The 25,254-nt window shown below is 56.4% G+C and overlaps 1 protein-coding gene across 6 annotated transcripts; it reads left to right on the top strand.

The window, feature by feature from the left end:
- The first annotated feature begins 1,303 nt into the window (after nucleotides 1–1,303).
- Nucleotides 1,304–24,262, top strand: PCDH1 (protocadherin 1). Of its 6 annotated transcripts, XM_058542840.1 has the most exons (6): nucleotides 8,830–9,309; nucleotides 9,770–10,632; nucleotides 13,610–15,805; nucleotides 20,993–21,212; nucleotides 22,176–22,214; nucleotides 23,352–23,411. In XM_058542840.1, the coding sequence occupies exons 1-5, from the start codon at nucleotides 9,231–9,233 to the stop codon at nucleotides 22,199–22,201; spliced, it is 3,384 nt and encodes a 1,127-aa protein (XP_058398823.1). In that variant the 5' UTR covers nucleotides 8,830–9,230; the 3' UTR covers nucleotides 22,202–22,214; nucleotides 23,352–23,411. The 6 variants fall into 6 exon arrangements, with proteins under 6 accessions (XP_058398808.1, XP_058398816.1, XP_058398798.1 ...); XM_058542825.1 differs by lacking the exons at nucleotides 8,830–9,309; nucleotides 22,176–22,214 and adding an exon at nucleotides 1,304–1,466 and having other exon boundaries at nucleotides 23,352–24,262; XM_058542833.1 differs by lacking the exons at nucleotides 8,830–9,309; nucleotides 22,176–22,214 and adding an exon at nucleotides 1,826–3,734 and having other exon boundaries at nucleotides 23,352–24,262.
- The last annotated feature ends 992 nt before the right edge of the window (nucleotides 24,263–25,254 follow it).

The raw sequence follows: 25,254 nt of genomic DNA, 5'->3' as shown, positions 1-25,254 counted from the left end.
GGGAGGAAGCGGAGGAAAGAAACAAGGGATAGAAGAGTGGTAGAAACAGGGAAAAAGGGGAGGACAGGGAGGAGGAGGCAAAGGCTATGGTAAATTAAGGCCCAGCAACCAGTCATCCCACGGTAGGCTTTTCCACACCCAGCGCCAGGCCTTGCCAGGGACAGCCTTCCTCGTTCTTCTGACCTAGAACACCTGCCTAGGACTGTAAGTGGTGCAAGGTGAGAGATCGTCTCGAACTGAGGCACTTGGGAGCTGGGGGTTCCAAACCCTGAGCGCAGGAAAGGGAGTTCCCAAGCTGCTCAGCGACCTCTAGATGGCACCAGAGAGCCAGAGCTGAGCGGGAGAAACAGTATCGGAGTGTGTGAGACACTGCGTGTGACACCGTGTGTGACTCGGTGAGTGTGAGTGTGACAGGGAGCGTGTGGCACTACGAGGGCGTGTGACACAGGCCGTGACACTGCGCGGCCTCGCGGGGCAGGGACCCGTGTGACTCTGTGTGATTGTGTGTATGTCACTGGTAAATGTGCGGGGCCACAGCTCCCTGCCGCCCTGAGGGCAGGTGATTGCCCGACCCTCGAATAGCCCGAGCTCGGGCGCGTCACTTCATCCTCACACTTGTATATCTCCCCCGTCCTCATTCTAGAGGACCCCCGGGTCCCATTACCCTCCGCCTCCCACGGTCCCCTTCATAGCCCCACCCCCACGGCTTGCTGCGGCCGCCGAGGCTGACCGCTCTGCGGCTCCGGCCAGAGGGGAGGGGTGGACTTCGCCCAAGCGCAGGGGGGAGGGAGGGCCACACGGGGTGATCTGGGGGTCTGGGCGGGAAGAAGGTGGATCTGGGGGAGCAAATGCCCAGAGAAGAAGGCACTGGGGGAGACACTTCCCCTGCCTCGACTTTCCAGGGGGCAGGATAGAGTGCTTGGATAGGATAGGACAGGTGTTTGAGGGTAGGAGGGGAATTCGGGAGGGGTCCCAGATGGGGACTCGGGTGGAATAAGTATAAGGTGAAGAGCCAGGGAGGGGGACAGCCTGTGTATCCGGGCCCCGGGGAGTGGGGAGATAGCACAGGGGGGCTCCTAGCTTTAGGGAGCGGTGCTCGGGGGGGGGCTCCCCTCCCAGCGGGACCCAAGCGGTCCCCAGCTCCACCTCCCGGCCCGGAGGGGGGCGGGGAGGCGGGCGGGAGGCGGGCGGGCGGGCCAGGAGGGAGGGGGAGGGAGGGGGCGGGCCGGGCTGTGCGCTCCGCTCGCTGCTGGCTCCGCCGCCGCTGCCGCCGCCGCCGCCTCACACACTCGGGGAGCGGGAGCGCGGCGCGGACGCGAAGCCGCCGGGGCTGCTGCGCCCAGAGCCAGCGGGAGCCGGAGCCTGAACCGCAGCGCCAGCCCGAGCCGTGCCGAGCCGCAGCCCGGGCCGGGGCCGGTGGCGGCTCATGGACAGCAGGGCCGGCGGCCGGCGCTGCCCCGAGGCGGGTAAGAATTCCGTGGCGGTGGAGGCGGCGGCGGCTCCCGGCCGGGAGCGGCCATGGCCAGCGGGAGCTGAGGGAGGGGCGCTCAGCGGAGCGAGGCCATGGGGGCCCAGTCGGTGCTCAGCGCGCCGGGGCTGAGGTGGGGGAGGCTGGGAGCTTGGAGTGGGGGTTGCGGCCGGGGCACCCTGGCCTCCAAGGTCCGCGCCGAGAAGCCGAGCGAGGAGAGGGGGTGCTGAACCGGACCCCAGTCTAGGTATCCTGCACCCCGGCGCGCTTAGAGCCGCGGGGATAAGGGGACTCCAAGAGCGTACGGGGTGGAGATGGTTTGGGGGATGCGCGAAGCCCCCAGTTTTTGGGGGGGGGCGCTCCCCGAGGACGAAACAAGCAAGGACCCTCATCGACAACGCACACACACACACTTGTTGGGCGACGAGCTCGGATCACTTAGGCGCTTCCAGCTCCCTGCGGGCACCCGGAGGGCCAGACCACGGACATATGTCCACGTATACATACATCTGTACATATGTGCACACAGACATACCTCCTGCACACCAGCGCCCACTGGGGCACCCTCACTAGCTCAAAATCCTCTTCAGCGTCTGCACGCTTAGCAGCACGGACACACCACCCGTGGCCATACAGAGCAACAGAAAACAACGGGTGTGACATTTGGCGACGTGGACACACAAACACAATCCCGGTCACTCATGTATGAGTACCACAGCCACAGTTCGCCAGATGAACACTCAAAACCTAGCCTCACACACACATATTCCTTTAAGGAACACAACCCAGCATAAATCATGTTACCCACTCCTTGGCCAGAACATAAGTACACATCACGGGTCTCGCTTGCACCTCTCCACTGCACCCACATAATCACACAACCCAGTGTCTCAGCACACGCCTTGCCTGCACACACCCTAACACAGTAAGTAGCACCTACAGCAGCGCCTGACGGTCACAAACACAGAATCCATTGCTTCACATATCTTAACACTGGGTGTCACACACACCTTGCACCAACAGTGTCACATTACACCTTGCAGCGTATACACACACACACTCTGTCCCTCTCCCTTGGAGGCCGGATTCCGTCGGGGAAAGCCGCCTGGGAGCCCCTAGCGCCCCTTCACCTTAATCACGACATTGTTATTGTAAATATCGGCACAGCGGGAACCCTAGGGGCCGGCCGGACCGGCTTCCCTGCCGGCGCCTCCCCCACCCCCACTCCGGGGCCGGGCTGGCCGGGTATTCCCGGAACAAGCTGGACCTGGCAGGCCGCGCCATCCCTCCTGGGCCCCAGGGCCCTAGGTCCTTTTGCAGAGGGTGTAAGCCTAGGGCAGTGTTTGCGACCCTCTTCGGACCATTTAGCTGCGTTCTCTTTGCCATCTGGGTCCCCAGCACACCTGGGTCCCTCACACCCTCTCACAGCTGGGCACCCCTGCCCGGGGTCCTGGTTGCAGGCCAGAGACGTGTGCGCGGGCAAGGCCCTAGGGCCAGAAGGGAGATCGCGGCACGCTCAGGAACAAAATTGGTAGGCGAGATGGACTGGCACCCCTCCCCCCCCCCCAGCTACTCTCGGTAGCTCAGACTTCTGGCCTCAGTTTCCCCGGCACTGTTCGGCAACGATTCCTACTGGCAGGAAATATTCGGGGCGGCGTTGAGGTCTTTGAGGACTGAGCGCGGGGCAAAGGCCCCTTTTCCACCCGCCGCGAGAGGGTCCGTTTCAGGAGAATGTCCCCTCCCGGCCGGGCTCGCTGCTTTGTGATTCCGGCGCCGGCTCCCTCCCCGCCCCCTCCCGGCGCCCGGTGCGCGGCTCCCGCCGACGCCCGCTTGCGGGTGACCTGAGGCTGAGGCCCTGATGCGAAGGAGGAGGGATTCCCCGCGGCGGCCCCTGGGGCGGGGGGCGCACAGGGGCCCACTGGCCGAGGCGCGTTCTCATGGTGCCGCGCCCCCGCCTCGCCTGGAGCTCGCAGAGGCCCGGCGCCGCCGGAGTGGGGGTGGGGCCGCCCGAGCCCGACGATGGTGGAGGAACAGCAGCCCTCCCCCAAATACACCTCCGCGTCCTCTGGGAGGAGACGCCCCGCCGCTGGGTGTCTGCGGGGAGCGCCCGCTGACCGCGGCCGCGTAGACAGGGGGTTGCCCCTGCCGACGGAGTCCAAGACTTCATGCCGGAAGACGGAGGGAGCCTTCCATTACCTGCTCTGGGCCAACCCTCCGTAGCTGCCGGGAAAGAGGGCACCCAGAAGATGTTTGCGACAGCCCAGAGGTGTGTGTGTGGGGGTACTTTCTTGACGAGGGGGTCTGGGAGGATTGAAATCTGTGATTACAACTAGATCAGGGCACGGGGTGGAATCGAGGGGAGAGGGATGAGAAGCGCCTCCAGAGATGGCCAGGGTCAGTGTGGGAGGGGAGCAAGTCTGGTTTCAGTTCTGGCTGCGTTTGGTTTGCCCCCCGTCCCTCACCCACCCAATTCGAATTCCAAAAGGGACTTCGGTTGGAAAGGCGTGTCTTGCTGGTCGGGCGTTCTCCTGGCAGAGGGGCTGCGCGAGATAGAGATAGTGAGCTAACTGCTGGGAAGAGTGGGGTGGAAGGGCCCGGAGAGGGCCTGCAAGGTGGGGAAGGAGCTGAGTGGGAATCAGGGCTGGGGAAGAGGAGATGGAGGAGGCCATTCTGATATGGGGTGAGGGCTGCCCCTACCCTGAGCAAGAATAGTTGGTGCTGCAGAGCGAGTCTTTCAACAAGGTATTAAGCATCTTCTATGTGCCAGGACCCATGGTGGGGGTGAGGATGCAGAACAGTAATAAGATACCCAACCTCCCTGCCTGCATTGGTCTCCCAACTGGCAGGGGATTGGTTCGTTTATTTATTGAACCAGTGAGCACCTACTGTGTGCCTGATGCTGGACATCAAATGCTCTTTTCAGTGATTGAAAGATAGACATAGATATATAGATAGCTGTCCTTCACAAAGTAATAGACCTTAATGCATCAGATCTCATTTAATCCTCCCAAATAACTCCCAAGAGGCAGGATTTATTATTTCCATTTCACAGTATGGAAATAGGTTCAGAAAGGTGAAATCACTTGGCCAAGGTCACACCGAGAGGAAGTAGTAGAGCAAAGGTTTGAGCCCTGACAATCTGACTCAAGAATGCAGGTGCCTGGAAGCCCTGCAGAGGCTATTAGAGGGTTGTGGAAGAGAAGGGAGAGGAGCTGAGGCTGTGCACTTGTTCGCTGTGGGACTGGGAGGCCTCTGAACAGCTCCACCCCACACAGCCCTGCTTGCTTACCCTCCTCTCCTAGACGTTCACTTTGTTGCTTGGTGTTTTGTGCCCACGGTGGTGGTGACTGTTGTGTAACAGTGCAGGGGTGAGAGTAGGGGGTCAGAGCTGACCTGGTCACTGAGACAGCTGCCTCTGTGTTTCCTCCCTGGCCACAGCAATCAGCAGGAAGTCGACCCTGGTCCCTGAGGTGGGCTGGAAAGGAAGGCTCAGGTGAACCCTCACCATTGTCCGCCTCCCTCCCCAGATGTTGACACAGATGACGTTTTCCTTGGCATTCCCTGGACTCTGCCCCCTCACACCTCACTGTGCTCCTTAGGCCTGAGAAGAATGAGTCACTGTCCCTGCTGAGGCTCTGGCTTCTCAGTCCTGGGTGCCCGTGTTACTAGGCGGAGGTAGGGACACCCTTGCCAGGAAGGCAGCCAGTACCTGGGGAAGGGCAGATAAGGCACTAATCGCTTCAAAGGCCGCCGTCTGGGACTGATGACTCCTGATAACCAACCACTGGGACAAAGTTCAGGGATGGTGGTGGCAGGGGTGAGGAAGGGCCCACCTCACTGCTGTTCCCGGCTTCTCTGACTCTCTCCCTGCATCCCTTGGGCCTCTGGGTGGGCAACAGCAGCCTGAGAGGCCTGGGGTTCTGCAGTCCTTGAACGCTAGGCCCTCTCTTTCTCTTTCCCTCCTTGCCAGGCAGGTCTGGCAGCCCAGGGATGGTGTGCGTGTGTGTGGAGGTGGGGGGTGGGGGGTGTGAATGGCAAACATCATATTCTAGCCTCCATGATTTCTGTTGATTTCCCTTTCCCCCATCCAGGCTTTCCCCAGACTCTGGGATGTGAAGAGGCATTCTTATTTCTCAAATCCCTACTCTTCTGCTTACCACTTCTGTGACCTAAGACAATTATTCTTTTTGAGCCTCAATTTTATCATCTGTACTATGGGGAGTGGTGTAATAATAAATAGCACCCATTTCAGAGGATGGGAAGTATTAGATGGGATAATATATGTAAATGTAGTAACATCTCAGGGAGCGTTAGCTGGGATGATGATGATAGCGATGACAGTGATAATAATGTAAAAAGTGATGATAATAGAGTTTGCACTTTTTTCTTAACTCCAAGGACCTAGGTATCTCAGAGTTGTTCCCAGATGGTCTAGGACCCTTGCATCCTGCTGTCTCTACCCTCCTGCTTGGGAGTTTCTTCAGGTCCCTCCTCTAGAATCAGAATTCCTAAGGGTGGGGCCAGATAATACTCATTTTAAACAAACTCTCCAGGTACTTCAAGGGCCTAAACTCTCTTCAACTCTTGCCTCTACTCTGGGTAACCTTCCTCCAACCTATTTTTCCCCCAAATTCCTCCTACCTCCCAGGACCCCCCTCGCCATACCTTCCTTGCCTTCAATATTCATCTGTGGTTCTCTTTCCAACTTAGAAGTTGGATACCACAATCGTGTCCTGACTCCTCTGCTGGCTGAAGGTAAGGGATCTCTTAAAGGTGACAGGAAGAGTGAGAGAGAGGGAAAGAGAATGTGTGTGTTGGAAGGGTGTCACAAGCATGCTGTATTTGTGCTGCCTGGGAGGCCTGAGGGGTTAGAGCCCAGAGCTGTGACCCTGAGATGAGGAAGGAAGCCCCAAGGTAGTGGCTTAATCTGTAGCTCTTGGAGGGGCCACAAAACAAAGTCACCTTGACTCTGCCAGACCATGGACTTCTGAATTTGTACCCAAAATTTGTGGGCATTCATTTTCCTTGGAATAATCTGCTCCATAGTTTCATAAAATTCATGTACAAGGATGTGGCCCAAAAAGGTTAAGAATCCTCTAGGGAGCGGGTGGAGGCAAGCCGTCACTGCCCCATTTCTCCTCTTTGTCAGGTTTAGGGTAATTCCCATGTAACCCCCACCATGCCAAGACCCATGCACGAAATTGGTGCGCACAATGATCCCATGTTGTGTGTGCTATGGGGGGGCGGGGCAGGATGAGGTGCCCAGAAGGGAATGAGGTTCTTTGGAGACAGGTGTGTTTGGGTTGGGGCTTGATGGTAAGATGAGCCCTGTGCCAGGTCCGTGCTGGTAGAGGGGAAGTGGCTGGAGGGTAGATCCAAATGGAGCATCAGATAAATTCCTCCTTCTTTTAAAGAGACTAAGATTGCAGCTGGGAACAAATACACATACTAATCTGATAACGGCCTCACACACCTTCAGCACATTAGTGCCGAGGAGTGACCAGGGAGGGGCTATGCTTTGGGAAGGCTACTGGAGGAAGTGATTCCTTGTGTGAGGAGTCTGTGCATTCAGTGAGCATTTGCTGAGAGTCTCCTATGGACCTAAATAGAAGAATTAAATTTGACTCCAGCAGCTTCTCAGTGGAGTAGGGGGAGTTGGGTAAGGAAACAAGCAAGGACCACACAGAAAGTGCCAGGAGAGGCTAAGCCTGGGAGCTAAAAGAATCGGTCATTTAGGAGCTCTTACTGAGGGCCTACTGTGTGCTGGGTCCAGGATGGGGTCCTGAGATGGAGGGGTAAACAAAGCAGGGGCTCTCCTGCTCAGTCTTGTAGGAGAGACAAAAATTCACAAATTATTTCCCAAACAGCTATATAACTATACTTATGTGCCGCATAACGACATTTCAGTCGATGATGGACCACATATACGATGGTAGTCCCATAAGATTAGTACATGGAGCCTAGGTGTGTAGTAGGCTATACCATCTAGGTTTGTGTAAGTACACCCTCTGATGTTCACACAAGGATGGAATTGCCTAACGACGCATTTCTCAGAACATAGCCCCATCGTTAAGCAATGCATGAATGTACAATCATAAGTGCCTTGCAGGAGCATTTGTTGAGTACTCACTGTGTGCTAGGCATTTAGTCCACATGATCTCAAATTCCCTAGGAAATAGATAGTATTTTCCCCATTTTACAGATAAGGAAATTGAGGATCTAAAATCATTTGCTCCAGCTCTTGTAGCCAGCAAGTGGGCAGCTGGGGTTTGCCTCAGACTGTCTGATGTCACAGTCCCTGCTCTTTTCTACCCTGCTGCCTTACATGTGCCAAATGGGCACAACCAAACAACGCTGACAAATAGTCATTGAGTTAGAATCATTCTCAGCTCCGTGATGGCAGATTGCTTCTGTCTTGTTTGCTGCTGTGTCCCTGTGCCCAGGACAGAGCCTGGAATGTTGTAAGTGCCCAGTGAACATTCCTTAAATGCATGAATGAGCACCTACGCTAGCTCTGTGAAGATGCATGAGTGGGGGATGGGGGATGAGTGTAGGGAGCCCTGTCCCTTCCTTCATGATGTTTGGCATTTGCCTGGAGAGGCAGAGAACATAGGAATAGGTGCACAATGCTGGAGCTGAACAACACGGGCGGGCGGTGTCCCGGGCAGCACAGTGATTCATTGCTGTGGGATTAGGGCAGACAATAAGTAGCTGTGAGTTGGAGGAAAGAGAGGTCACTGTGGGCTGGAGGGGCCTGGGAAGGCTTTCTGGGGGACTAAAGCCTGCCTTCCTTGGGGTGGGTGTGGTCTGTGACAGGGCTTTGGGTGGGATTTCCAGGTGTGGGGCAGGTATTCCAGTGCAAGTGGGGAGGTGGGGAGAGGAGATTGAGCCTGAGCCCTCTGCTGAACGTGCTGGACCAGAGACTTCAGATTTGAATAGAGGGGCTGGGATTTGAATAGAGGGGCTGGCCGTGGTTTTGTTGGAGAGGAGAAGAGAGTCAAGACTGGGACAGTAGCTGGTAGGTCTGGCTGGGGTCTGCAAATGCACAGCCTCACAGCAGGGGGAGATGGGCAGAAGAAGTGGGCTATTGTGGTGATGGGGGGTGCAGCTTGTGGTTGGCTAGGGCATACAGGGCTCTAATTGGAAGGATTTAGGGGTGGCAGGGAGAGGCAGGTATGAGATAGGACTGGACAGGTTGGGGGGGGAGGGGCCAGGTGTGAAATAGGGGCCGGATGTTTGTGGGAATAGGGGTCAAATAGGAGTCAGACAGCCTGTGAGCAGGGGTGACGGGGAGTGGTCAGGGAAGGCTGGTGGTGTCATTGGTAGCTCTGTCCCAGTTAGACCTGCTGGGCTCCCTGTTGCTAAGGACAGGCCAGGGCAACTCCTAATGCCAATTCCAGGGCTAGTCAGTCCTGACCCCAGTCTTGACCTCTACTTTCTTCTCCCACACACCTGCTGGTATCTCTCCCCTTCTCTCCCCCGAGTGGAAGCAGGAGAGGGAGGGGAGGGGAAGCCCTGGTAACTGGTATGTGCACACGTGGGTGCGGGCTCAGGGGCATGTGTGTTTGGGGAGGTTGGAGAGGGCTAAGACCTACTCCTCAGCCCTAACCATTTTCAAGCCTTGATTGGTGCCCAGTTCAAGCTGGCACTTCATAGTGGTGGGGGACACTGGGCACTATGGGGGATTATTGTCACAAAAGAGGGATTTGAGATGTCGTACTTCATATGCATACACTGACTTGCCATCTCAGAAGAGAGAAAAATGAGACATCATCCTCTCTCTTTCCAGCCAACCCGAGTGGCCCTCAGTGTGGGCAGTAATGATCCAGGGTCTGGGAAGTGTAAGTTGTGCCTGTGTCTCTTTTCTACTGTGTATATGGGGGGGCTTGAGGCCTCACCCTTCCACTTGCTGTCTCTCCCTATCTCAGTATCAGGGTAATTACCATGGGTGACTAAGGCAGGATGCTGGTGAGAAGGAGGTGTTGGGCAAAGCACAGCAGAGAAAGGAGGGAGGAAAGGAGGGAGTGTCGGTGGGTCAGGGCGTTCCATGGGCGGGCGCTGCTCTAGACCTGTTCCAGCCCCTTACCGGCTCCTCCAGCTGGGGCAGACACCACTGCTGCACCCAGCTAAGGCTGAGACTCAGGGTTCTGGGTTCTGGAATCAGGGTTCTGTGCTGGGGCTGAGCTCTCCTGTGGGGGAGTAGTATGTAGGTGGGAGAGGGAGAGTGGGGGCTGGCTCTGGGCAGCTCTCAGGGCCGGGTTCCTCCCAGCTGACCACCTGTTTTGCCTCTTCCCTTTGCAGCCCTTCTGATTCTGGAGCCTGCGAGGATGGGGCCCCTGAAGCCCAGCCCAGGCCCTGGGGGGCAACAATTGCTGCTGCCCCCCTTACTGCTGGCACTGCTGCTCCTGCTGGCTCCATCCCCAGGCCACGCCACTCGGGTGGTGTACAAGGTGCCAGAGGAACAGCCACCCAACACCCTCATTGGGAGCCTTGCAGCCGACTACGGTTTTCCAGACGTGGGCCACCTGTACAAACTAGAGGTAGGCGCCCCGTACTTGCGGGTAGATGGCAAGACAGGTGACATCTTCACCACTGAGACCTCTATTGACCGCGAGGGGCTCCGTGAGTGCCAGAACCAGCTCCCTGGTGAGCCCTGCATCCTGGAGTTTGAGGTGTCTATCACGGACCTCGTGCAGAATGGCAGTCCCCGGCTGCTGGAGGGCCAGATAGAGGTACAGGACATCAATGACAACACACCTAACTTCGCCTCGCCAGTCATCACGCTGCCCATCCCCGAGAACACTAACATTGGCTCGCTCTTCTCCATCCCCGTGGCTTCGGACCGCGACGCTGGCCCCAACGGTGTGGCAACCTATGAGCTGCAGGCCGGGCCTGAGGCCCAGGAGCTATTTGGACTGCAGGTGGCAGAGGACCAGGAAGGGAAGCAGCCACAGCTCATTGTGATGGGCAACCTGGACCGGGAGCGCTGGGACTCCTATGACCTCACCATCAAGGTGCAGGATGGTGGCAGCCCCCCACGCGCCAGCAGTGCCCTGCTGCGAGTCACCGTGCTCGACACCAATGACAACGCCCCCAAGTTCGAGCGGCCCTCTTATGAGGCCGAGCTGTCTGAGAACAGCCCCATAGGCCACTCGGTCATCCAGGTAAGAAGCCCCTTCATCTAACTGTGAGAGTGACCCACCTTTAGAAATGGGAGCCCACCCTAACCTGGTGAGCATTCCCTTCACTTAGTGGGGAAATCGCCAGGATCCTATAGTAAGACCTCTTCTCCTCAGCCCCAGCCTAGTGAGATCTTCTCACAAGCCCCAGCCCACTCCAGCAGGTGATATTATTTCCCTCTGTCAACCTGCTTAGGTGACAGTGACATAGCATATGAACAGTAATCCCCCCATCCCCAAGGCAGACTCAAGTTGGAGAAACCTCTGAGCAGTGAAACCCCCTCCCGAGTCAAATGATACCCTCCTCCCCAGCCAAGTGAGCCTAGTTGGAAGTAGAATCTCTCCAGAGATGAGAATATCTTCCCAACCAGGGGCGCTTTAGCCAGATGAGATTTTCCTGAAGCTGGAGGACAGAGCCTTACTTTGCCCCTCCCTGACAAAGTCAAATGAGACCATTTTAGCCGGATGAGTCCTCAGAGTTCTAGAAGACTGTACTCAGATGTCTGTACACCTGCTTCCTCCCCTAGACACGGGGCGCCCATGGGTTTGGGGTGCTTGGCACGCGGGGGGGAGGTTGGTTGCCTCTGCTGAAGTTCTCAGCACCCCTCTCCATGGGAACTGCCCTAGGGGCTGGGCCGCTTGGTCAGGCCAGGGCCTGGGAGGGAGCAAAGAAAGCGAGCATCCTTGCAGACGAGTGGGCGTATCTCCCGTTGTCATCTCGGCCCTGGCCTCCTGCCCACCCCAGCTCCTTTCTCCTTCCCCATGTGCTGCAGCTGGGTGTCTGTGATGTGAGGGAGCTGAGGAGGGCTCAGCCTGCCCTGCACACCATTACCCATCCTGGGAAACCCTTCGTCCTACATCCTCAAAACTGAAGTGGGGCATGGAGAGGAGTTTCAGCCTTTTTTTAAGAGGCTGGTAGACTGGAACCTGTAGAAGAGAGACTGAGAAAGAAAAGAGAGACAGACAGTCAGGGATGGGAATAATAATAGCCTAGGTGCCAGGCACTGTTCTAAACACATAATGTGTATTGTGTCATTTAATCCCCACAGTACAAGGTAAGCATTATCCCCATTTTACAGATGGGAAACTGAGCCCGTGAGAGATTAGGAAACTTGCCTGATAGCACCTAGCTGATATGTTTAGATCCCACTTTGGCCACATCCAACAGTCTGGCTTCAGAGCCCATGTGTGTAACGGCTACAACACCTCCCAGTAGGATGAAGCAGGAGAGTGGTGCAGAGATGAGGCTGCAGGCAGACAGGGCAGAGAAGGGAGGATGGGAGAGAACCAGCAGTGGAAAAGAGGCAGAAAGAATGGAGCAATGATGAGAGGGAGGCAGAGACAGAAGTCAAGTCATAGACAGAGACAAAGGGAGGTAAGGTGGCAAGAGAGGCAGATAAAAGCTGGGTGACCAATCTAGAGACAGGAAGACAGTGGGAATCATAATGAAAAAGTCAGTGATAGATAGATAGACTGAGGGTGGGGGTGAGGGCGAGGAGAAACTGTTAGAGGTTGGTTCTCGCAGCAGGGAGCACAGCCCAGGGTAGCTGGGAACCCCCACCCAAGTGTCTCCACTGTCGAAAAAGTCCTGGCAGGAAGGAGAGGAGACTAGCAGTGGCTGGAGGGCCCAGTACGTGTGGTGCCCAGCACTGATTTTCAGGGATGGACAGATAGGAGGATGGATGGATGGATGGACAGACAGAAACTGGGGTAAATGCTATTTAGGGAGCACTTGCCATGTACCAGGAAGTATTAGGCACTTTAACATGTATTATCCTATTTAATCCTCACCACAACCCTGTGAAATAGGTTCTTATTATCCCCATTTTACACATTTGTAGACTGGGGCTTGGGGAGGTTAAATATTTGGCCCAAGGTCACATAGTTGGGAAGTGGTGGAGCTGGGCTTTGAACCCAGGACTCTCCTGCTTTGCTTCCCAGAGACTCTGCAAAGTTATGCCTGTCCTATCCTCCCTCTTCTACCCCCACCGCCATCACATTCTGTCTGGCTGTGACGTAACTCCAACGTTCCTGTTTCTCCCTGACCAGTGGTACCTCATCGCAGTTCCCACCTGGTTCTTGTCCTATTGCCACCCACGTTTGTATAGAGTTGGGCTGAGTGTGTGTCGGCATTGGCGTGGGAGGGCGTGCCCACTGCAAAGGGACAGATAGTTCATTGTTTGATGCTGGGAGCCCAGCCCGCTGCCAGCAGGCTCTGTGGCTTACATCAACCCCTCCCTCCTGGCCACAGGCTCTGCAGGATTCCTCAAGTTGGTGCTTAGCCAGCGCCAGCCCAGCTGGGAGGGGAAGAAGCTGCTGAAACAGGTTTCCCCGGTTTGACAGAGCAGTAGCCTGTCTGGCTCCCTCTGACCCACATCCCTACCTAGCTGCTTTCAAAAGAAATTCCCTCACCCGCAGCCCCCAGGTGGGCATGTGGGTCTCCCCTCGAGTGCAAACACACACATGCACAAACACATAAACCTCACATAATCACACAGTCTCACACAATCATACACGTTTATGTGCATGCATATTATTCACATATGTCATGTATACACACCATCTCTACCCCTCACACCTTTCCAGCTCTTCAGAAGGGTTGAAGGCCGGTTCAGTTGGATGGAAGGGCTGTCCTAGTTGCTAGTTGGATTCTCATCCACATATTTGGGTGGACTAGCACAAGAATAATAAGTAGAGTTTAATTCTGCCCTGTCCCATCTCTAGTAGCTGCTTGTAGCCCTGTTGAGGATTTGCAGGCTGCATCTGTCCTCTTCAGGGAAATAGATTGGTAATGTCCGCCACAGTGTCAGGACTGGGGAAAGGGCAGTACTTGTGCTGCTTTTGGAAAGGGTGCCACATTAGACTCGTCGTGTCTGCCATGCTCTTTGGAAAGGCAGCACTGCGTCCCTTAATTTGCTATCCCCACACTAACCCATCCCTGTTTTCCTCCTCTGCCCTTTAGGTGAAGGCCAATGACTCGGACCAAGGTGCCAACGCAGAGATCGACTACACGTTCCACCAGGCACCTGAAGTTGTGAGGCGTCTTCTGCGACTGGACAGGAACACTGGACTTATCACTGTGCAGGGCCCCGTGGACCGTGAAGACCTAAGTACCCTGCGCTTCTCAGTGCTTGCCAAGGACCGAGGCACCAACCCCAAGAGTGCCCGTGCCCAGGTGGTGGTGACTGTGAAGGACATGAATGACAATGCCCCCACCATTGAGATCCGGGGCATCGGGTTGGTGACCCATCAAGATGGGATGGCTAACATCTCAGAGGATGTGGCAGAGGAGACAGCTGTGGCCCTGGTGCAGGTATCAGACCGAGACGAGGGAGAGAATGCAGCTGTCACCTGTGTGGTGGCAGGTGATGTGCCCTTCCAGCTACGCCAGGCCAGTGAGACGGGAAGTGACAGCAAGAAGAAGTACTTCCTGCAGACCACCACCCCACTTGACTACGAGAAGGTCAAAGACTATACCATCGAGATTGTGGCCGTGGACTCCGGCAACCCGCCACTCTCTAGCACCAACTCCCTCAGGGTGCAGGTGGTGGACGTCAATGACAACGCACCTGTCTTCACCCAGAGCATCACTGAGGTCGCCTTCCCTGAAAACAATAAGCCAGGTGAAGTGGTCGCTGAGGTCACTGCCAGTGATGCTGACTCGGGCTCCAATGCTGAGCTGGTTTACTCTCTGGAGCCTGAGCCGGCTGCCAAGGGTCTCTTCACCATCTCACCTGAGACTGGAGAGATCCGGGTGAAGACATCCCTTGATCGGGAACAGCGGGACAGCTACGAGTTGAAGGTGGTGGCAGCCGACCGGGGCAGCCCCAGCCTCCAGGGCACAGCCACTGTCCTTGTCAATGTGCTGGACTGCAATGACAATGACCCCAAATTTATGCTGAGTGGCTACAACTTCTCCGTGATGGAGAACATGCCGGCGCTGAGTCCAGTAGGCATGGTGACTGTCATTGATGGGGACAAAGGGGAGAATGCCCGGGTGCAACTCACGGTGGAGCAGGACAATGGTGACTTCGTTATCCAGAATGGCACAGGCACCATCCTCTCTAGCCTGAGCTTCGATCGGGAGCAGCAAAGCACCTATACCTTCCAGCTGAAGGCAGTGGATGGTGGTGTCCCACCTCGCTCAGCTTATGTTGGCGTCACCATCAATGTGCTGGATGAGAATGACAATGCACCCTTCATCACCGCCCCTTCCAACACCTCCCACCGTCTGTTGACCCCCCAGACACGTCTTGGTGAGACAGTCAGCCAAGTGACAGCTGAGGACATTGACTCCGGTGTCAATGCTGAGCTGACCTACAGCATTGCTGGTGGCAACCCTTACGGACTTTTCCAGATTGGGTCACATTCAGGTGCCATCACCCTGGAGAAGGAGATTGAGCGGCGCCACCATGGGCTGCACCGCCTAGTGGTGAAAGTCAGTGACCGTGGCAAGCCCCCACGCTATGGCACAGCCTTGGTCCACCTTTATGTCAACGAGACCCTGGCCAACCGCACGCTGCTGGAGACCCTGCTGGGCCACAGCCTGGACACACCACTGGACATCGACATTGCTGGGGATCCAGAATACGAGCGCTCCAAGCAGCGTGGCAACATCCTCTTTGGTGTAGTAGCTGGTGTTGTGGCCGTGGCCTTGCTTATCGCCCTGGCAGTGCTCGTGCGCTACTGCCGGCAGCGGGAGGCCAAGAGTGGCTACCAGGCTGGGAAGAAGGAGACCAAGGACCTGTATGCCCCTAAGCCCAGCAGCAAAGCCGCCAAGGGAAACAAAGGCAAGGGCAAGAAGAGCAAGTCTCCGAAGCCTGTGAAGCCACTGGAGGACGAGGATGAGCCTGGGCTGCAGAAGTCCCTGAAGTTCAACCTGATGAGCGATGCCCCTGGGGACAGCCCCCGCATCCACCTGCCCCTCAACTACCCACCAGGCAGCCCTGACCTGGGCCGCCACTACCGCTCTAACTCCCCACTGCCTTCCATCCAGCTGCAGCCCCAGTCACCCTCGGCCTCCAAGAAGCACCAGGTGGTGCAGGACCTGCCACCTGCAAACACATTCGTGGGCACCGGGGACACCACGTCCACGGGCTCTGAGCAGTACTCCGACTACAGCTACCGCACCAACCCCCCCAAATACCCCAGCAAGCAGGTAGGCCAGCCCTTGCGGCTCAGCGCGCCCCGGCCCCTGCCCCACCCCTACCACGGGGCCATCTGGACCGAGGTGTGGGAGTGACAGAGCAGGTGTATCAGGCCTGCTTGCTCTCCAGCCCAAGGGGGGGGGGCAGCCCAAGCAAGGGTGGGAGGTGGGACCAAAGATCTGGGGCTGCTGAGGCCTCGGTAATGACCCCGCTGCCTCACCTAGGCTGAGGGAAAATTAAGGAAGGCTGTGCTCTGTAGTCTCCTCTCTGCCCCCTCCCCACTGAGAGAGGCCTGTGACTTGTTAAATCCCATGATACTGGACCAGCTGGTGGGTCTTCCAGGTGGGGGCTGGTGGACAGGTGAGCAGATGTGTTTGGAGGCAGAAGTGGGGAGGGAAGTGGAGAAGAAATCTATTCCAACCTGGGTCTCTAACTGAGACCAGCCATGGGTGCTTCTCTAGAGGGGAAACAGGGGGACCTGGGGTCCTGGTGGGTAACTAGGTGGGGATTCTGTCAGGGAGGGGGGCGTCCCCATTTGTGCCTTCTGTGTGCTATGTGTCACCCTCTTCCCCACCCCAGGCTCTTGGGGCTGGGCCCTGGTTCCCCTTCCCCAGTCCCAAACACTTATCCCTGACAATAAAGTTCTCTATTTTTGGAGTTTTGGTTTCTTATTTTCCTGGAACTGAGAGAAGGAGTGAGAGAGACTGGAAACAGCCCTTTGTCCTTAGGTCCTGACTCAGTTTCCCCATCCCTTCTCTTTGCCCCTTCCTACATCCTAGACCTGCCCTTCTACCCCCAACCCTATCTTAAATTACTATCTCCTCATCCACCTCCAGGTCCATGTCCATGTCAGAGAAAAGTGCCCTTCTGAGCAGCCTTCAAATGGAGGTGTCTGGCAATGTGTCCCCTCATGCCATGTTTATGAGGCCTTCTCCCTAGGAGTGACACCCTTCCCCAAGAGAAGGCAGGTGGGGGTGCCCCCAAGTCCTGCCCTTTCTCCGTTGGCTGAGACTTGACCTTTCCCATCTGCCTGCATTGAGCAGCCCCTGACAGAGCTCAGCCCAGAGCACCTGTAGGGGTGGAGTGCAGACTGCCTGGCTCAGGTATAGACAGAGAACCTCTTAATTCTACTGGCCACCTTCCCTCAGGGCAGGATCTTCCCAAGTCCCTTCCCCAGCCTCTTCATCCCAACACCACTCAAAGCCCAGCAATTAGCCAGCTTTGCCCTATGTCTCCCCACCATGATCACCAGCCTGGGTTGCAGAAGGGAGGGCCCAGGGAGAATGGAAGGAATCCTCAAGTTCTTTGGATTGACCTGCTCTGCATCCCCACTCTTAGGGTGCTCCCTGCTGACCGGGCTGAGGCATCCGAGTCCCGCCCGCTCCCTTCCCTTCCTTCAGCTCCTTGCTCTGGCCACCCTGGGCTGCTGGCTCTCACTCACTCTCTCTCTCTCCGTCTCTCACTTCTTACTCTCCTGGGTCTGCCCTATCTCTGACTGTGCCTGAGGGGGAGGGGGGCTAAAGTTTGGGTGAGGGGCCTTAGGTCCTGGGGGAGCCTCTGAGGCCAGAGGCAACCTGTCTCCATGGTGACAGAAGAGGCTTGAGACACTCCCAGGAGGTCCAAGGCGCCAGCTCTCTACTCCAATTCCGTCCACAAACTCCCCAGTGCCCTGGGGATACCCCCAAAGTAAAAACTCCTGGGGGCTTTGGAGGAGTGGGGGCATGGGGAAGTGAAATCTAGTTTCATTTCATTTCTCCCAGACAAATAAGCATCTCTAGGGTGACCTCCAGCAACTCCTGACCAACCATTCTTTCTCTTTTGCTCCTATCCTCGCTGGCGCCACCTCTTCTATTCCTTTACCTCCTTCATCTGTTTTTCTTTCCCAAGGTCTGAGGGAGTATCCCTTACTTGGCTCTAGTCCAACCCATCCATGGAGCCGTGTTGAATACCTTCTCCCAACATTTGGATACAACCAAACCACAATACCATTGTCATTATCGAAACACATGGGCCGAGTTCCTACTGTGTGCTCATCATGGCACTAGACCCTGAGGAAAAATGGTCATATATGTACAAGACACACAAGTGAAAAGTGAGGCAGTTGAGAGTCTTAAGTGTTGAGTGAGAAGTGTCAAAGTAAAGCTTTCCCCAACTTGTTCCATTACTACTTCTGCTACTACAGTACATGCTTGCATTTTTTTGAGTCCTTACTAGGTGCAATGTACCATGCTAAGCACTTTATATGAATTAGCTCATTCAATGCTCATAACTCTGTGTGACATAGGTCATTATGATGCTCATTTTACAGAAGTGAAAACTAGTTAGCAATGGAGTCAGAATTCAAACACAAAGCATCAGGAAATCTGATTTCCAGAGTCTGCTGTTATCCATTATGCTATTAAAAAGGGGCTCCATGACAAAGTTAGTCTTGGTAGTAGAAGATCCACTATCACATCAGCCTATTAAAGGCTCTGCAAAGCCTTCAAGAAAGGGGGACCCTGTTAAATGTTGTATAACTCTGGGTTTTCCAAATTTATTTGACCGTAGTGCCCCCTCCCTTTCTTTGAGGAACATAGTATGGGAAAACTTGCACAGGCCATGGGAGTGGGCTCCTGGGAGGAGAATGTGAAACTTGAGCCAGCTCTTCAATGATGAGCAGGAGCTGGGCAGGAGGTTCACCATGTGAACCAACTCCTGAGGCAAAAGTGAGCATGACCATATTGGAGACAGGGAGAGGGCAGAAAGTGGAGTATTCTAGTTGGAGTGGAGGGTGTGGGAGAGAGCTGAGAGATGAGACTGGAAGAACTAGATTGTAGGTGACATGAATGCCTTGCAAAAAGTTCCTTAAGGGGAAATAGGATCCCCTGAAAGCTCATGAGCTTTGGATGAACTGAGTTTTAGAAAGTTCACTGGACTGTATGGTGGAGTTAAAGGGGATAGAGGTGAAGGTACAGAGTTGAAACTCTAAGGTCTGAACTAAGATGGTAGCAACGGGGATGATGGATGGATGAATTTGGCTGAGCTTGGGGAGAAAAGACCCACAGGACTCAAGGGATAATGGGATAAGGGGTAGGGATGGGGAATGAGGGGAGAGCTACCAGGATTCCCAGGCAGACATCATCCTTCTGAGTTTGGGCAATGGGATAGTGATGAGATCATTGCCCATCCAGAAGCTGATAGAAGAAAAAGAATTGGTTTCAGACCTGTTGACTCTGAAGGGCCAGTAGGGACAGCCAATTGGAAATATCCATCAAGTATCTAGAACTTCAGGACTGGAGTTTGAGAGAGATTTTGGATCTGGGCTTTTCAAGATTTGATAGTCATAAAATTATAGGGAACGTTTAGTGTCAAGTATAACGAAACCCTCCATTTTACAGAAAAGAATCATAGGACAAGAGACCGAGTGACATGCCTAGTAGGCAGGACTGAAGCCTTCGATTACCAGGTGTGGGATCTGCAGGGAGGGAGGGCTGCTGGCTAATGTCTTGAAAGAAAACTGCAAAGAGAAGCATCTGACCATCAGACTGCCCTGTGCCCCCCAGACCCCTCCTGGAGCCTGTTCACTTCAACAACAGGTGGACGATGCTCCTTTATAACCTCCCAGCCCCAAATGTCCAGGTCAATTTTGGGACCTTGTCTGTCATCACCCAGATCCTTCAGTGTTTTGGATCACAACATGGATCCCAAGAAGGGTTGCCTATTCCTGAAGATGGGGAGAGCCAAAGTGGGAAGGCACTTCTGGGTTATCTTCCCGTCAGCTCCAAAGCTCCTTGTCCTGACAGCCTCTCCCACCCCAGTTACCTTCAGTGGGATGGAGATTGTGTGGGGGTACCAGGAGGGTGGGTCTGCAAATCTGGGACTTCCTCCTCTAGCCATCTTGATAACCTCCTATTGAGGGTTTTGGAGTAAAGACAGCACCGGCAGTCTTAGAGGATTGGAGGGAGCCTGGAGACTCATCAGCAGGGCCCTGGGCCTGGGCTGCTGCCACTCTGGCCTCCAGGGGCCCTGGGTCCGCGCCCTCCACAACTCCTCATTTCTGGTTGGCAGGAAAACCAGTGGCAGTCCCAGGTGGGTATTTGGGTGACTGGCTGCTTGTGCCAAGTGCCAAGCTGAGGTTGCCAGGTTCCTGGGATGATCGTTAACCCATGGCAGGCTCACAGGGCTATCACAGGTCTACTCCTCCCACCACAGCCTCCAGTCTAAGCTTCTAAATCCTGGCTCAACCAAGCCGGCAGCCCCTCCCAGAATTTCCTTCCTATTTCCTAGAAGGAGTCTCCATTACAGGCCAGCCTTCCTAATCCCTGGAAAGATGAAGGCCAGGCCCCTCCCCCTCTGCCCAGGTCCTCTTGGGCCCTGCCCTCTACAGATGATACTGTTTCCTGATCTGGAGGATGGAGGTTTCCATTGTTCTACCTCCCGACTCCCAAGGTGCCCTGGTTTGTTATCAGGCTCCCTTTCCTTCTTCCCTCCCATCTTTTTCCACTCCCAGGCCTCTCTGGAGGAGAAGAAGTGGGGAGATTCGGGCTGAGTGGGAGGGAACTCAGCAGGGAGTCCTGAGGCTGCCTAAAGCATTATAAACAGGGGTGAGAAACAGAGGAGCAGAAAGAGGTTGGCACCTCATTTGGATGGAGGCAATGGGAAGTTACGAGCAATGAGACAGGTGAGGAGCTGGAGTTTAGGGGGTGCTGTTTGGAAATTAGGGGACTGTTTGGGTATTGGTGAGCCATTTTGGAATTAGGAGTATATACTGCTTTTAGGGATCTGTTCTAGAAATTGGAGGCTTGCTGGTGTTTAGAGGCTGTGCTGGAAGTAGGGGAGTTGGCTGGCATTGTGCTATTCTGGTGTTGGCTATTCCGGAAGTAAAGGGAGGCTGTGCCAGTCTCGGGAAGCTGTGCTGTACAGGTGGTTTTACTGGATTAGGCTTATTGTGGTGGCCTGGGGGCTCTAACAGTTTGTGGCCTGTGCTATGTTGGGACTTTCCGTGTGTGGTCTTGGCTGTATTGGGAGCTGTGCTAGTATTCAGGGGCAGTCCTCTACTGGGGTCTGTGCTTTCTGGGGGACTCTGCTGTGCTGGGGAGCTGGGCCTCTTGGTTGCTGCTGAGGCCTGTGGGCTGGAGGCTCTGGGTGGGCCTGGCTGGGGCCTGGAGTGGTGGTGGGGCAGGCTGGCTGGCCGGCAATGACACTCCGTCTCCCTGCAGTTACCTCACCGCCGCGTCACCTTCTCCGCCACCAGCCAGGCCCAGGAGCTGCAGGACCCGTCCCAGCACAGTTACTATGACAGTGGTCTGGAGGAGTCTGAGACGCCGTCCAGCAAGTCATCCTCGGGGCCCCGACTCGGGCCCCTGGCTCTGCCTGAGGATCACTATGAGCGTACCACCCCCGACGGCAGCATCGGAGAGATGGAGCACCCCGAGAACGGTGAGGGGCGTCAGCATGGTCGGGGCACCCCGGGAAGGAGTAAAGCCCAGGAATGGTGACGAGACCTTAGAAGTACCCTCCACGTATTGAGTTCTGGGTGTGTGTTCAGCGGTAATCAGGTGCTGAGTGCTTTCAGGTGTATATTCATCGAATCCTCACAACCACTCTCTGATCTGAGAACTTTATTGTGCCCACTTTACAGTGGAGGAAACTGAGGCTCAGAGAGGTTGAGTCACTTGCCCAAAGTCATCCATAGGAAGGGACAGAGCTGGGAGGGATTCAACCCCCGGCCTCTCTGACTCCAAAGCCCTTGCATCTGGCACTATATCATGCACTCCCTGGGCACAGGGCCCTCGAGACTGGTTGCCAGGGGGCTCAGGTAGTGGTGAGGGAACCTTGAGGTAATGTGGGTCCCTTAATAGGGTCAGAGGGCCTTGAGAAAAGGGAGGGACCCTGGATGCTATGAGCAGCTCAGAGAAGGGTATGATGATCCCTTGCAGGGAGAAGCAGGAGAGAGTTTAGCTGAGGAAAGGGGGTGGGCAGGTCTGGGGAGGGAAAAGGCTTGTCTGGGAGAGGTTTGGAGGGTGATGGCAGAAGAGATCTGGGCCGGAGCAGAGCTCAGCGAGGGAGTGGATGGTGGGTGTGCTGTCAGTTTGTGAGTGTGTGATGTGTGTGCATGTGCATGTGTGAAGGCATCCATGGTGGCTTGTGGAGGGGGAGACTGAATAAGCTTTCCCTTAGGGGGAAAAGACTCTCCAGCTTGGAGCTGTCCTGGGGTCTTGCCCCCTCCCTCAGTCCAAACTCCCCCGCCCCCCAAAAAGATGAAAAGTTCCACTCCCCACTCCTCAGGCACAGGGCCCTTGTCAGACCTCCCAGGCTCTAGGTTTCAGAATGCCCTCTGCCCCCGCCCTGCCCCTCCATGCGCGATCTCATGCCAGTCTCGTCCTTTTTGTGCCCGCGCAGAGCCGGCTGGCCGGAGCAGGCCCTGAGGTGGAGTGCCAGGTATGTGGGAGCTGCTCTGGGGTCTGGGGTCTGTGGGACTCGGCCCAGCACCCAGCCCCGCCCACCCAGTGCCCATGCTCTGCTCCGTGCCATGTTGGGTCTCCCAACTCTGCCCTGAGCTGAAGAGCCTTGGTGCTTTGAGGGTTAACAACAGAGCTGTCCCCTCCTCACCTTGTACTGGCAGGAGGCCAAGGCAGAGTGGGTGGTGCCAGGGGAGCCCCCGCCCCAGACAATGCTGCTCAGTCTCATCCCTGAGGGGGGGTCAGCACCTTGTACTGTCCCCGAGTGAGGGCGGGACAGGGGCAACTGTGACAGGAAGTGCTCATGGCCCAGCCGTTCCCATGGAGACCCCCCGCTGCCCAGCAACCACACCGGCTACTGCTGATGTCAGGCGGCCAACTCCTGTTCCCGTGGGTGTTCTGGGCAGGGAGCCGGGGCAAGGCCAGGGGTGGAGGTTGGTGTAGGGGGCCAGAGTGAGGCGGGGAGGGGCTGCATGAGTGTGCTTGTGGGTGTGTGAATGTGTGCTCCTATGTGAACTCCCCACATAGAAGCTTGTCCCCTCCCCTGGCTTTAAAGCAGGGCATCGCTGTGCTGGGGTGGGAGGGTTCCAGGACAGCTGGGAGCGTGGTGAGGCTTGAGGGGGTTCAGAAGAAGGTATGGGCTCACCTTTGTCTGAGGATAGAGATGCCCAGTATAGATTTGTGTGTCTGCACCTATCTGAGGGTAGGGGTGTGTGTGTGTGTGTGAGAGAGAGAGATTGTGTCCTTAAATGAGGATAGGGGTTTCCTCACCCCTCTCTGAGGGTGGATTTGCATGTCTGAGCCTGTCTGGAGATAGATGACGGAGTGCGAAGATGAGTTGTGTGTTAGTGCACCTGTCTGAGGGCAGATTCGGTGGGTGAGGCTGGAAGGAATATGTCTACTTAAGGATAGAATGTGTGTGTGTGTTTGCACGCGCACACTCAAGAGCGAGCGTGCAGTGGATGGTGGGAGGGTGTGGGTACCTGTGAGCTCAGTGGGCAGGGAGGGGCATGCACCCCTGTTCTGAGGCAGGGTGTAGGCGGCAGTGGGAGGCCATGGAACGGAGCTTCGGAAGGCTGCCCCGCCTGACGACTGTCCTCCTCTCCCTCTGCTGCAGACTTGCGCCCTTTGCCTGATGTCGCCATGACGGGCACATGTACCCGGGAGTGCAGCGAGTTTGGCCACTCTGACACATGCTGGATGCCTGGCCAGTCGTCTCCCAGCCGCCGGACCAAGAGCAGCGCCCTCAAACTCTCCACCTTCGTGCCTTACCAGGACCGAGGAGGGCAGGAGCCTGCGGGCGCCGGCAGCCCCAGCCCCCCGGAAGACCGGAACACCAAAACGGCCCCCGTGCGCCTCCTGCCCTCCTACAGTGCCTTCTCCCACAGTAGCCATGATTCCTGCAAGGACTCGGCCACCTTGGAGGAAATCCCCCTGACCCAGACCTCGGACTTCCCAACTGCACCCACACCGGCATCTGCCCAGACGGCCAAGCGTGAGATCTACCTGTGAGCCCCTTTCTGGCCGGCGGCCACCCCCGCCCCCAGCCGCTGGCCAGCTCCCAGATGGGCCCATTCCCGGGCCCCCACTCCTGACCCCTCCAGCGTGGACTTCCTGGCCAGGGCCCTGAGTAGGGAGGAGTACTGGCCTCATGACCATGCTGGCCCTTCCCCGATGCAGGGTCCAGGTCCTCTCCCCTCACTTCATCCCCCAGGCCCCGGGAGCCCCTTCTTCCCCTTTATGGGGCTCCCCCCAGCTAATGCCCAAGAGGGCTCCTCTACAATGACTGGGCTCCCTTCCTTCGACTTCCAGGGAGCGACCCCCTCGCTTTGGGCAGATGGTGGAGTCAAGGGTGGGCAGCACACTTTTAACTCATTGTTTCCCGCATGGCCGACCAGGGCGGGGATAGGATGCCCCCATTCCAGCCCTGAAGCAGAGCTGAACTGGGGAGCCCCTCTCCCTGGGAACTCCCAGAGGAAACTCTTGCTTACCAGGGGTTTCCTGAGGGGCTTTTGTTACCAAAGGTGGGTTGGGGGTGGGGGTGGGAGTGGGGCGGAGGCCTTGTCTTCCCGTACTGCTCCTGGGCTGGCCCACCTGCCTGCCATATGCCCATGCCTGGTCCCATCTGGGCCCCTCTTCCCTGCTGGTCATGCAGTGTCTGTATATAAGGACCTTGGAATGATGTCCCCATTTCTGCCTGATTTGCAACTTTTCTTGTTGATGTTGTGTTGTCTTGGGGGACCCTTGGGGGGCGACCTGCCCTGTGCCCCCTCCTCCCTGCCGCAGTGCCCCCCACCCCAGGCCTCTATTGTTCTATGTTGTAAATACCCCTGGGGCCGTGGCAGGTCGGGGGTGCAGGCCAGGGAAACAACAGGTGGGTGGGGGTGGGGAAGGGGGTAACATTTGCCTATCAGCAGAGCTGAGCTTTTATTTAATTTTTTTTAAAAATACAAATCTCTATTTTTTTGGAACTGTTGCGCTGTGCCCTGGGGGGGATCCCCGCTCAGGCTGGCCCCCCACATCCAGATGAGCATCACAGAGGGGCCCTGAGGCTGTGGGGGACAGCTGGACAGGGGTGGGATGACTGTGCCTCTGGCCTGGTTGGGTGAGTTGGGAGCAGGAAGGTTTGCTCAGGGGGTGGCTGGTTGCTGCCCCCAATAAGGGGGACCTGCCCTCTGCTCCCTCCCTGCCCCCTACCCCCCAGCCCCTGCCATGACTGACCCGTCAGCCTGTAAAACCACCATTGCCTTGATCTCAGGGGGTGGGAAGGGCTGCCTCAGGGCACCCTGGGCTCCAGGCCCCCTTCTTCCAGTTGGGCTTCCCTTTGCCAGGGTGAGGGGTCCCATGGGGGAGGGGGTAGGGAGATTGGGGGCAGAGAAGCCCAGTCAGCCATGATGAGGTGGGATTCCTTTCTTCGCCTCAGGGGGCCAGGGTGTGAGGGGCATCCTGCAGAGCCTCCATCTGCCACTGCGGCCATCTCAAAGCTTCAGTCCCTCTTCCTTCCAGAAACCCCCACTGCC

The sequence above is a fragment of the Diceros bicornis genome, chromosome 1 (assembly GCF_020826845.1).
Source record: "Diceros bicornis minor isolate mBicDic1 chromosome 1, mDicBic1.mat.cur, whole genome shotgun sequence".
Classification (NCBI taxonomy): Eukaryota; Metazoa; Chordata; class Mammalia; order Perissodactyla; family Rhinocerotidae; genus Diceros; species Diceros bicornis.
The sequence above is the reverse complement of the archived record's forward strand: the minus strand, read 5'-3'. Positions and strand labels throughout refer to the sequence as shown.

Bases quoted from the DNA above. Each gene is read 5' to 3' on its own strand.
- PCDH1 (XM_058542815.1), top strand. From the start codon at position 9,231: ATGAGACATCATCCTCTCTCTTTCCAGCCAACCCGAGTGGCCCTCAGT. The intron at 9,310-9,769 runs GTAAGTTGTGCC...TTCCCTTTGCAG, and splicing joins TGATCCAGGGTCTGGGAAGT to CCCTTCTGATTCTGGAGCCT. The intron at 21,213-23,351 runs GTGAGGGGCGTC...CCTCTGCTGCAG, and splicing joins GATGGAGCACCCCGAGAACG to ACTTGCGCCCTTTGCCTGAT.